Raw genomic sequence first — 18,277 nt, 5'->3', positions numbered from 1 at the left:
ACAGCAAGATTGGGTTACCGAGTTAAGTTTATGTGCAACGATGTGTGCCCAAAATTCTATACACGACCACCACAAAACTCAAAGAATGGCCTCTAGCATTAGACTTTCTGTCACCGTAATGGCGGACGAAGGAGAACCAATTGTTAAAACAGCATCGAGACCGGTGACGAAACCTGGATTAAGTACGTAAACCCCTGAAGACAAAAGAACAATCAAAGATGTGGGCACATTCAGATTCGCCTTAACCAAACCAAAAAAAGCCCGGCAAAAGATTTTTCTGCCAAGAAAAACTGATGGCAAACGGATGTTTTTGGGATGCCAAAGAGGGAGTTGTTGATGGTTGAATTCATGGAACCGTGGGAGGACCCATTAATCAAGACGTTTACTGTGAAACCACTAAAAACAATACGAACGGGCCTATACAGAACAAACGCCGTGGTTAAATGCTGACTTCCGGTATCGTGTTTATTTTGCAGCGATTAACAGCCCCGTCCCCTCACTCTTGCCCTTGCAGAACAACAGGGCCCTATCTTAAGTCCTTCAAGTGGGGAACGATTTTCAACCATCCACCATTACAAGCCCCAGATTCTGGCGCCAAGCGACTATCACCTCTTCATGCTATATGAAGAAATGGCTTCCGGGTCCCCAGCGGTTTTGATGACGACGAAGAGCCTCAAAGATAGCGGTCACAGCGGCTCAAGGCACAGGCGGGTGATTTTTATGCAGAAGGAATTTCAACAGCTTGTGAAGAGATAACGATAATTGCCTCAATCGTGATGGAGACTATGTCGAAAAAATAGATGCAAAGAAGTAGTTGTAAGATGTAATAAATTAAAATAATTTTTTTACTTAACTTGGTGTAATTTTTTTCAAACGACCGTAGGTTACCTTTCCTGAACAGCCCTCGTATTTTGCACTCTCGCTCAGGACATCCCTAAAAAAAAAGAATAAAGTTTTAGTTTGAAAGCAGGGGTCATACCAGTTTTAGCCAGATCTGTGAGGAATGTTATATTATAGTTTAACACTCCAACCTGTAGCATTATACTTGATGAATATCAATGCCTAAAGAGATATTCCATGTCTACGAGACCCCTACAAAGGCAGGTCTTGTAGACGTCCAGTCCCCTTTAGGTCTAAAGAAATCAAGCACTAGTTTAAAGCTAACCAAAATTCAGCATTTACTTTTTCAATAAGTTATCACAGTTAAAACACTGATAGCAAAACCGTAAAATAGTACATCACAATATAATAAATTAATGTATAACCAAGATGACTTCACATTAACAAATGTATCGTCATTAGCATTCATGAACATTGCCTTAGTTATTGTGGACTAAACATTTGTACGCAACATCAATGAAATAAACTGCAGAAATGTTCTTTTAATAATCATGCATATTTTGTTGTATATTTTGAGGAAAATTCATAATAATCTAAATAAGAATTACGTACAATCAGCGGAAAAGCCCCCATTAAAGTAAGTGAATAGATTAAATAAATTGTTAAAATACTCTTGTTTTGGCTATACATTGTTGAGAGAAGTCATATATCCAAACCAACTATCCATCCAGTACTACTCACTCATAATTGTGTCTAGTATGATTATTACAATTAAAAATTATGTGATCCTAACACTTAAGAGGATAATTACAAATATTAAAATGAAGAGTGATACAAAATTTTGTTTCTTTATTTGGCCATAAAGTACAATTTACTATTTGACCAAGGGATAAGTTGGGTGAAATAACCCTTTCTTAAATCCAACATTGTGATGTTGCAATTATTGATAGGGGATATTGGAAAATTGTCTTACGATCATTACTAAACTAACATGAATCACATAACATAGTTATGGTGGGAAGAGGTGATTCAATGTTAATGTTTAGTTTAGCTCCAGTTCACCTTCCTCTTAATGCAGCTGTCACAGAAGTCCCAGAAAAGTCATAAATTTTAATGAAGGTTCATGGAAATCACCAAAAACTCACGTATTATGACTATTTCACTTAAATTTTCTGTTTAAAATATCAGTTTTATAGCATTACTAGCAGTTACTTGTTGCTTCACACGCAATTTCATAGTTTTTGACCTTTATGAGCACTTCTGGTTCGAGTGATTTATATTTCTGATGCCAATGTTGAGTTTGCTTTCTGCCACTATCAAGGAAATATGTTAAACAGTGTATATTTATATTTACAGATTTATGTATATATCTGGTCTTAGTATTTTTTGTTCCATAGTTGACTTTGCCCTTTTCCCGATAGAGAAATATATACATACACAGCTCTGAGAAGCCTACTCTGCCAAAAGACAACCAAGATAGGTTTCATAACATTCTTTAAATGTATAGTATAAGTTGGACTACTTTGTCTTTATATCTGCACTGCTAGCAGTTACTCACTGCTTTGCACGCAATTTGCAGGTGTTGCTGCAGGTGTATGACCATCTGGTTTGAGTGATGCTGGTTGTATATTTCCGATGCCAATGTTGAGTTAGCCTAGTTGCTTGCCATAATCAAAAAAATACGTCACAAAGTGTATATTTATGGCCATTTTAATTTACTTTGTCCCTAGTATTTTTTCCCCATAGTTGGCTTTACCTTGTTTTCCAATCAAGAAAATGTATATCACAGATCAGAGAAGCCCACTTCTAGCAAGACAGCTAAGATGAGTTTTATAACAGTCTTTAAATTTATAGTAAAATATTACAGTAACTTTATTGATAGTAACTTTGGCTTTTACATCTATTTCTTAATATTTGCTAAAAATGTACAGTTAAAAGTACATTAACAACAACACTATTTATTATTACACGCTTTTTGTATATTACTTTCGCAATGGTTGTCTAATAAGGTCACTGATTTTGGACTTCAAAGTCACCAAAAATCAACCCATATCAGTAGACAATGTTTGTCTACAGTTCCAATGTTGATGGTCTTGTAAACGTAAAAACTTTACATTACAGTATCCAGAAGATGCAAGACAAGTTTTTTTGTGGACAAAACGTGGGTACTGGAACTTCTGGGGTTGAGTTTTAAATTTCATAAACACCCATATACTGCAATACAGACCTATTGTTATTTTAACTAACTGATCTACTTTTATAAAAATTTGTTACACTTACTATTATATTTTGATCAATATTTGTGACCTTACAGTATTTGTAAATAAAACTAACTTTTAAAAAATTATCAGTATTAGGATATTAAAATTCTTTTTGTTATGGAAAAGTCAGGAAATTTCTTCAAGGCAGTTTACAAGGCACCCTGTTCAATTTAATGTATCATTGTGCTTTGAGGTTTGTTTAAATCTATAGAATCTGAAAAAAATATTTTTACATATAATTGTGACAATTTTCCAAAACCGGTAAGAACTCTTTGCCAGTGACATTATTCTGTGTTCTAAGGTCACCAGCACATTCGCATGTATGATCTGAACTCGGCCAACCCCAACCCAGTAATTAACTACGATGGAGTCAACAAAAATGTGACCGGGGTCGGATTCCAGGAGGAGGGCAAGTGGATGTACACGGCTGGAGAAGACAACAGTGCGCGTATCTGGGACCTCAGGTTAGGTTTCTCTTGGCTCTGGAGAAAAAGGACATCCGTGTTTGGATAAAGATTTATTCATGTCGAAACTCTTAAGTTAGTAGTTTAATATGCAGAAATAATTAAAAGTAACTGAGATGCAAGTGTAGTTGTTACCACTGTTGTCTTGTCCGACAGGTCTCGGAACTTGCAGTGTCAAAGAATATTCCAGGTGACTGCCCCTGTGAACTGCGTATGCCTCCATCCCAACCAGTCAGAGTTGGTGGTGGGAGATCAGACCGGTGTGATCCACCTCTGGGACCTCAAGACTGATCATAACGAACAGCTGGTAGGCCTAACAGTCCTGTACCTCAACTGTTTCAGGGTCGGTGAAATCATTTTCAAACTGCAAGTTGTGCATGATCTCGGCAGAGATCCACAATAGTTTTTCCAGTGGTTCACTTTAACAACCACACAACAGAGGAAGGAGCCTTTTATACACTGAAATTCTTTTCTAGAGAATCAATTTTAAGGAAAAGACTTCTCTACAGAAACGTTTTATTGAAACAACATAGTAATTTTTAATGGTATAATTTATAAAAATTCCCCAGAAAGACACATCTAGCTGGTTTACACCTGCTAGTAAACCTACACTGGGCGCCACATCTTGGCAACCCAATCCCAATTCTCTTTCAACAAATTTCCATGATTGGAGTAAAGAGATGACTACTCAAACTACAATTCTAATTTACTATGAGGATCATTGTTGGAATGTGTGTGACACCCTTAGTGTTAATACTAGTACTGCACCCTTGCTAAATTTCTTAGATGACTCCGGTTTTGTGCGTGTAGCAAGCCTTTTGTAAATAATCCGTAAAAATTCCAAAATCTGTTAAATATTTACATTGTAGCACATCATTGTTTTTCTCATGCAATTTAGTTTTAGAAACATTTACTATAATTTATAAATTTTATGTTTTACTACTTGTTATGAGAAGAATGAGAATCTGGAAAAATGTTTGTACCAAAATTTTAACTTAACCACATTTTAGCAGTAAAAAAAGCTTGTAAGAAAATTCAAAGCAGCAAAATTTTGTAGAATACTTTGCAGAAAAAGAAAATGTGCTTAGTGTTGTAGTATAAATAACATTGAAATTTCTGCACTATGTTTGGTAAACAAATGCATAAGTTGTAAAAATTGTAAACAGCAGGCTATTTTTTGTGTAAAATTACTACAGTACCTATAGTTAGAATTTTTTATAGAAAAAAGAATTTTAAAATACCATGGAAACGAAAATTTCTAGTGAAAACCCCAAAAACAAACTACAAATAGGGGCTAAACTGAATTTTTATATTTTAATCGAGGATGTATTCTACATGGGAAATTAATTAAGTAATGGAAAATAAGTATACAATCAAAATAACTATCAGTAATAAACTAAATATAACATATGTAATTGGATACTCTGTGATATATTTTGGCTAAGAAAATTTTATAAAATTTCATATAAAAAAATGTATTATTTTTTCTATAGCATATTTTATTAGAACACATTTCAGTTAGTAAATACATATAAATTATTTGTTATATGGCTAAAAATAAATAAAAAAATATATAGGTCTAATATTAAACCTAAACATAGCTTTTTTGAAAGATAAAAAGCTGTTTATAGCTAATTAAAATAATTACATATAATATGTTTTTACTGGCCTATATGCTATTCATTATTTCTCTTTGAAAAAATAATACCAGGATCATAAAAACAGCAAACTGATGGGGACACCTGTTTTGAGAGAGAGAAATTGTCTCCAACTTCATTTTGAAACTGTTGCCAACCCTGTAGCACAAAATACCTTCTTGACAATTCTTTCAATGCATTAGATCTTGATCTTCAGAAAGATATTATGTTTTAAATTTAGATCCATTAAATTGTAAAGGAGTTTATTATATTTTCCTGACAAAGTATTTTTTATGCAATTTACCAGGCCCGATGTAAAGGTTTGAAAAGGGGAAGTGAAAAGGCAGTCACAGTGCTGAAAAGATAATTAATTTCTGCATTTGGTGACATTTGGCAATGGTGTGTCAGTCACGTCGTATCAGTCCTATGATTAGTTGGTTAGAAATGACGTATTTAGTATTTTCCTCAGACTGCTGGCGTGAGCTTTAGAAATTATATTTATAATGTACCAAACTCGTTACATTACAGATGAAAACCTAATATATATATATATATGAAACCTATATATATATATAAATAATGTGTGTGTGTGTGTGTGCGTGCGTGCGTGCGTGCGTGTGTGTGTGTGTGTGTAGTTTAGAACTGCCTGAATACATTAGTATAAAATGCATTACTTCCCTGTAATGCTTGTGTGCAGACAAAATGTCTCTACTTTTTTATAACCTAAACATGTCATTCATAAAAATCAGGAAAATAACTGAAACATAAACATGTTTTTTTAATAGGATCTAATGGACTAACATGTTGTTATCCTCACATTTTGTATAAAATCCTCAAAAATTTTACAAATATTTTTATGGTCTTAGGGTATTACATTTTGGGTCTTTTGTCTTACCTTAATTTCTTAACACTTTTTTAAAAGTCTAATGTACAAAAATTATACATCCTAGTTAGAAGAGTTTAAAAAGTTTTTTTGTACACATAACATGTTTCTTTAAGTAAGTTTGTTTTGTAATTCTGCAGCTGCAGCACTGCGGTTGTGTCCATGCATGTGCACTGTGACTTACCTGTTGTCAAGCCTCAGACACCATTAAGGCAATTGATTGTGTTAACATATTTTTTGTGAGGCATATTTAAAATGTCTCCAATCCTGTCAAATTTGAAGTAGTGGGTGAGAAAGCAATTGAAATTCACCGTCAGATTTTTGAAGTGTGGAGAGAACATTATAAATGATTGAATAGTATGAAAATAAGTAAGAGCTTTCAAAGATGGTCAAAAGAATGTTTATGATGGTCCCCAGGTTGTATTTTTGCAGTTGTTTTTGTGCTTTTTATTATAAATCACATGTTTAGGTTATAAAAAAGTAGAGACATTTTGTCCACACACAAGCATTATAGGGAAGTAAAGCATTCCAAGTGGCCTCAAAGGGTTATAAAATCCCACTTGTGACATTATTTTTTCTGGATTCATTGTTAACTTCTGTATTTTAACACAAAATTTATGTAAATAATTATATTATATGACCTATTTAGTATTCAATTTTATATAATTTTAAATTGCCGATATTAGTACGGTTAGGTCTAAATTTAAGTCTTTAAAATGGGTATGCAACTTATCAAATACATTCATATTAAATATTTTCCATTAAATACTTCCATGGTATCTTTTTCTGAAGATGTGAACAGTTGCAGATGATAAACAAATATTCCTAGATCCTAGATTGTAACTAAAAATTATTTTTCAAGTTCATCTTTATGGGTAAAAATAGCTAAAAATTAATTTATATTTTATTTAAATGTATTTTTTATACATGATCATGTTATAGTTTTCATTTTGTTAACTGAAATTCACGTGTATTCAACTCAATTTGTTAAATTTGCATGCTCTTGTATTTACCATGGAAAATTAACTTACAATCACATATTTTTATTGTATTACCAAAAATTTAAATTTATTCATTAACAATTTTTAGAATACTCTTAAGACTTTTTTCAATAGCAAAATGTTAAATATGTTAATGCACTAATTAAAGAATAGATTATCTGCAATAAGTGAACCTATGACGTTATATCCTTAACTAAAATTAAATGGTTACTAAGATAACAACAGAAATAACTATCTCAAAAACCATTATCAATAATAAATCTCATGAGTGAACCGGTAATAACATCTTATGAATAACAAATGACAGTCAATATTTTTCATAAATGAACAAGTGACAATAACAACAGGTTTATTGAAATGTTGTTTTTATTGTTTAATTATTCTTGTTTCAGACCTGAAAAATGATATGCAACTTGATGTATGGTTTAGTTTAAATTTATCAAACAAATCCTGATAGATCACCTTGAGAAGTAATGGGCCTTGGTGTTGTTGCCTGCAATTACAGCAAAATAGCCTAGTTTTATGGTAGGTCACATGTATGTGTGCTGAGTTTTACTTTTAAGAACAAAATATTTTTACTCCATTAACATTTTTTATTACACATGGTATACAACATATTTACAATAATAATAATAATATTCTTTATTGCAGGAAACAATTAACAATAATTGTATTGCAAGCGTCACATAAAAATGAAAGTCCTAATCTAATAAATAACACAATTAAAAAATAATAGATAGATATGAAATTAAAATTATGTTTTTGGGTACGTGACACCTATTGCCGGTTCCTCGATTGTGCCGAATTTTCTTGTATATCAGAAGGGGAGTTTGAAAAATTATTTTTTAATTGTTACTGAAGACTATCCCAGCGGCCCATCGCAAACTCGTCAACTGAGTAAAATGCCCTAGACACTAAGAAGTGTTTTAATCGAGATTTAAATTGTTTGTGGTTATTGACGCTTTTGATCTCTTCAGGGAGCCTATCGATTAACCTTACACACCAACCTGAGATGGCAAGCATTCAAAAACAGCAGTTCTGTGCTGTGCCATACGAAAGTTGGCCCGGCCTCTAGTTCCGTATTGGTGTACGTCACTACCCCGAAGTGAGACGCACTTGAATCGGCAGTATAGCACGACGTCGAGAATATAGAGGCTAGGCAAAGTCAGCAATCCAAGCTCCCTGAAGGCCACTTTACACGACTCTCTTTGGGTTAGTTTGTAAATAATTCTGACAGCTTTCTTTTGCATTCTAAACACTCTATTAAATTTGTATTTAGAACAGCCACCCCACAATCTAAATGTGGATGTATTAGGCCAAAGTAAGCTATCTTCAGAATGTCCAATGAACAGAATTTTGCCAAATTGCGTAAGATATAAATGCCTGAAGCGACCTTTGAACAGACACTATCAATGTGATCGTTCCATGTCAGCCTTCGATCAAGGTGCATCCCAAGAAACTTGGTGGATTCTGCTTCTTCTATTATGGTTTCATCCAGCATCACAATTGGTCGGATTTCGTTTTCATGTTGACAAAAACAGAAATTGATCACGCTTGTTTTTGAACAATTTGTTTTCAAATTTATTTTTGACAAATGTTCAATGCATGAGTTCTTCAAAAGTTTTGATTTAAAGATCTGGTTTAGTTTTTGATCTAATGCAGAGAGTTGTATCGTCAGCATACTGAATCATCTTTCCATTATGGATTGATGAACTCAGTGTGTTGACGTTGACAAGAAATAGGACTGGCCCTAGAATCGATCCCTGTGGGATTCCATAGGGCATTTTAACTTTGCCTGAGGGGGTATTCGTGATCTGCTCTCTATCATTTAGGTATGACGAAAGCCATTTGTGAGGCAGAGGTGCAACAGTGTTTCATGATGCACACAAGGCCTTTGAGAGGTCGAGAAATATGCTAAGCGCATGTTCCCGCCTCTCCAAACCATCGACAACAGAATCAATGAGACTCGTGACAGCATCAATGGTCGATTTGTTTTTTCTTAATCCAAATTGTTCATGACAAATAACTTCAAAGCGATTGAAGAAATCTTCTAATCGTCGAAGGAAGGTTTTTTTGGAAATTTTGCTGAGAACCAGAAGAATGGAAATAAGACAAATAGTTACTTGCGACATAAGGATTTGTCCTTTATAAAAATTGGAATGACCTTTGCTGTCTTCAAAGTGGATGGGAAGACGCCTTGGGTGAACGACAGGTTAATCAATTTTGTGAGTGGTACTGAAATGTGCTTAAAGCAGCGCTTAAGTAACCACACAGACATCCCGTTGATGTCACCAGACTTTTTCGACTTCAGCTCCCGCACTATACGGACCAACTCCACCTCGCTCACAGGAGACAGGACCATGGACGAGACCGGTCCCGGCAGTGAGTCCTCACGGGTGCTGATCCCATTAATTTCATATTTTAATTATAAAATTATTGTAATTTAAATTTTATATCTATCTACTATTTTTTTACTTGTGTTAGTTATTAGATTAGGACTTTCATTTTTATATGACGCTTGCAATACAATTATCGTTAATTGTTTCCTGCAATAAAAAATATTAGTGATTTTTATTGAAAATAATAAATTGAGAGAACTAAAAATCATGATAACAATATGAACAGATAATCACTTCTGATGTCGTCTGATTTCTTTTGATCACAATGTACATGTTTATTCATGAAAATTACAGACTTACAGTAGTTTGAATACACATGTATTTTATTTGAGACTAGCTGTTTCCCATGGCTTCACACGCTTTTCGTAAGCTTTGCCCGTATATGAGCACTTCTGGTTCAAGTGAATTATATTTCCAACGTCGATATAGAGTTTACCTTGTTGCCACAATCAAGAAAATCTGTCAAAAATGTATGTTTATAGCCATTGTACATGTACTTTTATTATAAAGTGGTCTAACACTGAAGCTTTAAGTTCAGCCAGAAATTTATTTTAAAGATAAATATACATCAAAACTTAGCACCTTCAAATAGTGTTGGCTATTTAATATAAGTAACTGTCTCATAATTGCAGTTTATAATGTGCAGGTGCTTTTATTTATAACTTTTATATTTTACAGCACCGCCTGGTGATGAGTTATATCAATGGGCATAGCTTATAAACTTTCTAAATGAAAAAATACATATACATAAAAATTTTCATAATGATCGGTCAACTAGTTTCTGAGTCTATAAAGGACATATAGACGAACATTAATATATATATATATATATATATATATATATATATATAAAATTTAATTTCAATAAACATTGAATCACAAAAAGTACTTGCTCCGCCGGGATTTGAACCCAGATCTCTCACTTGTCGGGTGAATGTGTTACCATTACACCACAGAGCCCTTACTTTTTACGATTCAATTATATTGTATTTGGCCGTATCTGTCACCTGTCACATATACGTTTAATTAACCAAACTAACATATGATCGGAAGACCAAGTACCTGTCAAATGACTTTTCTTTACATTTATTAAATTTGTATAAGTGGCAAAAGCCTAATTTATATATATATATACAGGGTGAGCCAGTGAAACCGGCGATTTTTAATGAGGTCTAATGACTTGACCTGCATATTGGAAAAAATCATTTAATACTAAAAATCTAAAGTACACAACTGGAAATTTAGTTTAAACTCACCCAAACGTGATTTACAGTTTACTTTTTAAAAATTGTGTCACTTAAGTGATGCCCATTAGAATTTAGACATTGATCCAGTCTTGAACGAAAGTTATCCATAGTGTCTCGGAGCATTCTCAAAGGAATAGCATTCTCTTCATCACGAATTCGTTGCTTCAGATCCATTACAGATGCTGGTCGGGTTTCAAAAAACTTTTGCTTTTAAATAACCCCACAGGAAATAATCGCATGCGGAGAGATCTGGCGATCGTGGTGGCCAAGAAATGTCCCCATTCCTGCTGATAACACGATTCGGGAACAAAGCTGACAGTTCATTCATAACCACTCTTGCCGTATGACTGGTAGCTCCATCTTGTTGTAAAAACGTTTGTTCATTCACTGGAAAGTTTTGAAGTGTAGGAACAAAAAAGTGTTGCAGCATATAAAGATAACGCTGTGAGTTAACTGTAATTGCATTCCCATTATCGTCCTCAAAGAAATATGGGCCAATTATTCCTCTTGACGATATCGCACACCACACAGTGACCTTAGCTGAGTGGAGAGGCCTTTCATGCATGGACTGAGGATTTTCTGGTGCCCAATACCGAAAATTTTGTTTATTTACAAACCCGCTCAGATTAAAGTGCGCTTCATCACTCATCCAAAGATTATGGATGAGCTCTGGTTCATCCTCAATCAATTGTAACATTTGCTCACAAAAATGCAACCGAACACCATAATCTTGTACGTTTAGAGCTTGCACAATTTGTAATTTGTAGGGATGATAATTCAAATCTTTATGCAAAATTCTTCTTACCGAAGTGAAGGAAATCCCTAATGCTGTGCTATGGCGTCGGGCAGATCGACGTGGACTTCTTTCCACTGCTGTGCGCACTGCATTCACATTCTCAGGTGTTCGCACTGTTTTCATTGATCCGCCTTTTTTTTGGTTGTTGAACCTGACGATTCAAAATTCTGAATCCAGCCTTTAATAGCGTGGGCTGATGGCACAGGAGCATGAGGAGGCAGGCGGAAATGACAGCGAAAAGCACGTTGAGCACCGACGTAACTTTCACCGCCAGTGTAAAAGGCTTTAACAGCGAACGCACGCTCTTCACCGGACCAACGCTGCATGGCGACTAAACTTCCCAGTAGGGAGGACAAGAATAGCGGTGACCTTCACTTCTCCCCCCTCCCATCACGCAGCCGGACTCGTCTACAAATCGCCCGTTTCACTGGCGCACCCTGTATATATATATATATATATATATATATAGTTTAGTGTATTTAAAACTTTTTCAATTAAGTAAACAATAATAATATGTAAATAATCCATATATATATATATATATATATATATATATATATATATATATATATATATATATATATATATAATATATTTATATATATAATTGAAAAAGTATTTTTCGTCTGCTGTAGTTGCAAGAAAAATTGTCTTCATAAACTAATTTCTCTTGCTTTTTAAAGAATAGTTAGTTTTCAATATAAATCTCGCCAATAAATAAGATTCTTATGAGGCCAGTATTAACTAACATCAAAGTATTCCGGTTCACTCTGTTGGAAACAATGTTTATACAGGTAGTGGCAAAATGATATGATTGTTTTCGCCATTCTGTGTGGCAAGTAGGCGTGTTCTAGAGCCCATACATGGACATTATTTATAGGCATGGAGCAGTGGTTGGCTGAGCCGAGCACCATGGGTTTGTTGTTGAGGCGTTTTTTATAAAGTGGCAATTCCTGCGTTGCTGTACGGTGGCAGTTCCGTAGAGGTTTTAGTGGCTCTAAGGGGCCGGGTTCCCCACCGTAATAGCATTATGCTCTGGGTGAGTAATTTCAGATCTACCGGTTCAACGTTAAAACAGAAGTTGACAGCATGTTCAAGGTCAGTCTGGACACCAAAGAATATTGAATGAGTAAGAGGGGCTGTGTAAGCCAATCCTAGATGGCCGACCCGTAAACAAGCTGCTGTTTTGTGCAGATCTGACCACTCGGTAAAATGAATATTGCATTTTGATCTTATCATTTCCACTAATATGATACGGGCTATTGTCAAGCAGCTAAAGCCTAATGTCTTTCCCGCACCCTGTACAAATTAACTTCTTGAAATAGTTCGTTCTTGATGTGTAGAGCCAACATCAATCAACAGATGTTAACCAAAACTCATGATGATGATTGACCCTTCAAATATTTATAACTTTATTGCTTTCCTGCAGCACTAGTAACAATGTCAGCATTGATAAACTCATAGTTGAATAAGTGAAACTATAATAAATGTAATTTAAATTTGTATACAATTTAAACTGCTACCTATGTTATAATTATTGTTATAGAACTAATTGTTCAAAAACAGTTTTTTACGTACAGTACACCCTCTCTGCTCTCATTCAGCCTGTTCATTCATGTCTGTATTCGTGTAGTGACTGTATACACACTTGTATTCGTTCTTTAATTTCTGCAATTTATTCAAGCTAATTTTCTTGTGTAATGCTATGTTTTGGAAACATATCTGCACAATGTAAATGAAAACAAATTTTTTCTCTTGTGGATAAAAATAAGATTTTAAATAACACAAAACATTAGTTGGTCGTGCTAAAATACAGTCTGGGAGAAACTTCGCAAGACGAAATATTTCTTTGAAAACAACAAAAATATGAAAATTGCACAATAAATATAGAAAGTGAGTGAGTTACCTCAAGTTAAATATAGTTTTTTTTTGTTTTAACAAAAAATAAGTAGGCATCCAACTAGTTCTGGATATATTTTAAGAGAGAATATAATTGCAGTTATTTCATGTGTTTCCCTCTTTATTTTTGTATGTTGTAAATTTTATGTTGTACAATAATGAATGTATTTTGTGCCTAAATGCATCATTATTATTGATATTCCAGTAATTCAGCCAAATTATGTTCAGTAATCTGACAGTACTCTGGTCCAATACCTGTTGGATTACCAAGAAAGTAATGTACTAAAATCTTTAATACTCAGAATTGCAGAAAATACAACTTATATCATGATTTATTTGGAATTAATATCATTACAATGGACATTTGAAAGCTTGCAAAATTTATAAATTTAAAAATTATGGGCTGTTTACTATAATTATGGTGTATAACCATAAAAACAATAAAGGAAATCTACAAAGGTTCAGGTCAAATTAGTTTATGTCTTTTAGTACAGTTCCATAACTTTTAGCAATATTTAAGCTGGAACTCCGTGTCCAGATGCCTCTAACTCTTCATTAAGACAACACCAATGTTCGACGATGTTATGTTTTAGATTCCAGAGGCGGATGCATCGATTCAATCGATTGCCATTGACCCTGAGGCTTCCTACATGGCCGCTGTGAACAACAAGGGTCACTGTTACATCTGGGGTCTGACCGGCGGGGTCGGCGATGAACCCACCAAACTAAACCCCAAGCAGAGGATTGACGCTCATCAACGATACGCTCTCAAGTGCAAGTTCAGTCCGGACTCCACGTTAGTATTAACGGACATGATATGTTATACAAGCTCACAAAGTTTTTAAGATTTAGGACAAACAGGCTATAAATATAGCTTGCAAAGTATGTAGGCCAAGGGGACGATGCAGGCTATAGTCTGTGCTAGTCTTGCCGTAAAAGACAAACTGGCTTTTTCATTTTATGTTTATGAGTCATGTAACATAAAATCATGGTTTTTTTTTTTGGTAGCGTGTGTACTTTGATTTTTCTATAAATATTTTACGCAGTCATGTTGTTAGTAAGTCATCTACATCTTTTTACATCGCTTTTTCGCATCATGTCACTCCACCTGTGTTGCCATACAGGAGATTGTGTTGTGTAATTGTGTTTTTATCCTTATTTTCCAACTAATCAACAACAATTCAGGGTTCCTAAATCTACCAACTGGAAGGGATACCGAGTGTCCCTAGTAGAAGAGTTGGAAGAAATAGAACCCTTCCAGAAGAATGAATTTGAATTAGAAAGGTCTGCACAAATAGTAGAGCAAGCTATAATTAACGCCTACGAGAAAAACTGCCCTCCCAGGCAAAACAGGTTGAAGAAGGACGTGCCGTGGTGGACTGGGAGGTTGGAGACATTAAGAAATAAAACTAGGAAACTATTAAAATGGGCAAAAAGGACAGACGATTGGCTCCCTTATCTACATGCCCAAAATGAGTATAAAAAAGAACTTAGAATGAATAAAAGAAGAACCTGGAGAAATTTTTGTAAAAACATTAACAGCCTCCCTGAGGCAACCAGGCTTAAAAAAACTCTCCAAAAGGAGCACACTAACCCTTTGGGGACCCTAGTAAAGGACAATGGTGACCTAACAGTGAACAGGAAGGAGACCTTAGAACTACTTCTGGAGACGCACTTTCCGGGGGGTCACCTGACTCGAAATGAGGATACTTATTCTCTAATCGGGGGGGGGGGGGGATCCAGCCGGGAGGTTGCTAAAGCCAGACAGCAGTCTAACAGACTATTTACACATGAAAGAATTAAATGGGCTATAAGATCGTTTAAGCCATTTAAATCTCCTGGGGCAGATGGAATTTTTCCAGCCCTTCTTCAAGAGGGGCTGGACATACTTTTAAATACTCTTAGCATTCTGTTTAGAAGCAGTTTCGCCTTAGGATACATACCAAAGAACTGGAGGACAGCACTAGTGGTGTTTGTACGGAAAAACGACAGGGATCCGACAAAATCCAACTCGTACAGACCCATAAGCCTAACCTCCTTCATGGTGGAAACTATGGAAAAAATAATAAACAGACACATAAGGGACGCAATATTACCAGATCACCCACTTAGTGCCACACAACACGCCTAGATAGAAGGTAAATCAACCACCACCGCTCTCCACAGCTTAGTGGGAGAGGTGGAGAACACCTTCGAAAAAAAGGAAGCCCTAGTCAGCGTCTTTATGGACATTGAAGGAGCTTTCGACCGAGTAGCATATCAATCCATGGAGACTGCGATGGAACGTTTTGGAGTTTCCCCAGATGTAGTCAAATGGATAGCAGCCCTCGTAAAAAGCAGACAAGTAAAAGCAAAGTACGGAGACGAATCTGCCGCAATCACGGCCCAGAAAGGCTACCCCCAGGGGGGAGTTTTGTCTCCTCTCCTGTGGGCGATGGTAGTGGATGATCTCCTAAGAAAAGCAGAGAAGAGGCTACTAGTTATGCGGACGAGCTAGTGCTTATGATTAAAGGAAAAAACAAAGGCATGCTGGAACGCCTAATACAAACAGAACTAAACTTCATAAGCAACTGGTGTCATGGGGAAGGTCTAACGATCAACCCATCTAAAACAAATATGATTACCTTTACCAGGAAAAGAAAATTCCAGCTAATACAACCTGTTCTGGAGGGAATCAGCATCAACCAAACAAAAGAAGTGAAATACCTGGGTTTAATCCTGGATGAAAAGCTCACTTGGAACTCCCATATTGGAAACAGGATATCCAAAGCAACAATGGCCCTTGGGGCCTGTAAGAGACTTTTTGGATTTAAATGGTGACTTAAACCCAAAATGATATATTGGATTTACGAAACCATAATAAAACCAATGGTCACATATGCTGCCTTAGTGTGGTGGCCGAAAGTAGAACAAACAACAGCTGCTAAAAGGCTACAGAGTCCTCAAAGGCTAGCTTGCTTAAGCATCACGGGAGTGATGAGCTCCTGCTCAACACTAGCAATTGAAGCGGTCCTGGGTTACACTCCTCTGGGGCAGGAGGTGATGAGAACAGCCGCTATAAGTGCAATGAAGCTTCTAGGAACAAAGGTAATAAATGCTACCTCCTTAGAAGGCCACATGAAAGTATTGTAAAAATTTCCTGAGGCTGAAATGCTAACCAAAGTGTCAGATGCAATGGTTAAGAAATACTCCTTTGACAAACCATATATGGTCTCCATCGGAAGTAGGGAGAAATGGATTAAAAAGGAGGCCTACCCTACAAAAGGGGTCCTGAAGTTTTACACTGATGGTTCACACCTTGACTCTAGGGCAGGATACGGAATACACGGACCTGGAGTTGACATGGCTGTGCCCCTAGGAAGACATGCCACAGTTTTTCAGGTGGAGGTCATGGCAATAGACTCATGTTCCAGAAGACTCATACAAATGAGGACAAAAGGATTATCATACCTAATACTTTCTGATAGTCAGACTGCACTGAAGGCACTGGATACCTGTTCGTTTGATTCAAAAGCGGTCTGGGAATGCAGGAATGCTTTAGCAGAGCTGGCAAAGAATAACAGAGTAACACTCGGTAGGGTACCGGGTCATGAAGATATTCATGGGAATGAAAAAGCACACATCCTCGCCAAAAAGGGAGCGGAATCCACAATAGTGGGGTCTGAGCCAGGTTGTGGGATAGCCTTCTCCAACATTAAAGCTCTGGTTAAAGATTGGGAAAAGAGGACAAGACACAATAATTGGAGTAGAGCCTCAGGATTAAGACTTTCCAAATTGTTTATCTCTCCTTACGTTAAAGGATGGACAGCTCTCCTAGACCAGAATAAGGAGGATATAAGACTGATATTAGGAATGTTGACAGCACATGGCCCTCTAAGGAAGCACCTTATGAAGGTAGGCCTTAGTCAGAGTAACGAATGTAGACTCTGTGGAGAGGTGGAGTAGTCCACGGAGCACATTTGGTTAGATTGTTCTGCCATCGTAGAGACTCGGAAAAGATACCTGGGAGCATATCTTCTCAGCCACAAGGACATTAGAGAACAGGTTGGTTCTCTTCCAACTCTTGTTTCTCCTTAAATCTGATTGGTTTTTGCAAAAGCCTCGGACTTTGAGGGCACAAAATTAAAGTAAGGGAGGCGCAAAGGTCCTTTTAGGAATAAGCGCGGGGACAAACTGTCCTTTTCCTTTAGGAAGGAAAAAAAAACTAATGAACAATAAAACAGAAATTAATTAATTACTTAATTTTGTATTCTTATACAAAATAAAGTAAGAAAATGAAAAATTTTGTTTCCCAACAATAACATTCTTTTAGTTCTTAAAAGTAAACTTGTTAGAAGTAAACAAAGACAAAAAAATGCAAAGCAAATTAAAATTAAAAAAAAAAAAACATAACAATAAACACTCAATGGTTAATACATGTTCATTGTTACCAATTAGTCTAAACTGGAAAGATTTACGATTACAATTACAAGGTCGTCATCGGCAGACATGAAGTTCTGATCGTTTCTCAAAATGATTTCTATTTTTCATAGTTCACAAGATCCCAAATGTTGTATGACGTGTTGACTAATTTGTGATGATACATTCCGCTTTACTCAGGTTATTGGTCACAACGTCAGCTGACCAGTCTGCCCGTGTGTGGAAGACTGCCGACTTCTCCCTGGTACAGGAGTTGAAGGTGGATAACGGCCAGAGATGGGTGTGGGACGTGGCTTTCAGTGCAGACTCACAATACATCATCACAGGTAAGTCAGGCTACCTATCAACAGCAGAGTTGTACAGGTATAAAACCAGCACCATAAACTGATTTTCAGCCATAGACCAAATTCAGCTATCAATCTGGCAGCTAG

General features: G+C 35.9%; 1 protein-coding gene across 3 annotated transcripts in view; it reads left to right on the top strand.

Annotated features, from left to right (window-relative positions):
* The window catches only part of LOC124367773 (target of rapamycin complex subunit lst8), a 30,141-nt gene that overhangs the window by 11,378 nt on the left and 486 nt on the right, over positions 1 to 18,277 (top strand). For all 3 annotated transcript variants that reach the window (XM_046824879.1, XM_046824878.1, XM_046824877.1), the window contains exons 4-7: positions 3,403 to 3,565; positions 3,722 to 3,872; positions 14,021 to 14,223; positions 18,027 to 18,172. In XM_046824879.1, the coding sequence (XP_046680835.1) occupies positions 3,403 to 3,565; positions 3,722 to 3,872; positions 14,021 to 14,223; positions 18,027 to 18,172 (663 nt within the window). The remainder of the gene's footprint in view (positions 1 to 3,402; positions 3,566 to 3,721; positions 3,873 to 14,020; positions 14,224 to 18,026; positions 18,173 to 18,277) is intronic.

This window comes from Homalodisca vitripennis, chromosome 8 (genome assembly GCF_021130785.1).
Source record: "Homalodisca vitripennis isolate AUS2020 chromosome 8, UT_GWSS_2.1, whole genome shotgun sequence".
Lineage (NCBI taxonomy): Eukaryota > Metazoa > Arthropoda > Insecta > Hemiptera > Cicadellidae > Homalodisca > Homalodisca vitripennis.
The sequence above is the reverse complement of the archived record's forward strand: the minus strand, read 5'-3'. Positions and strand labels throughout refer to the sequence as shown.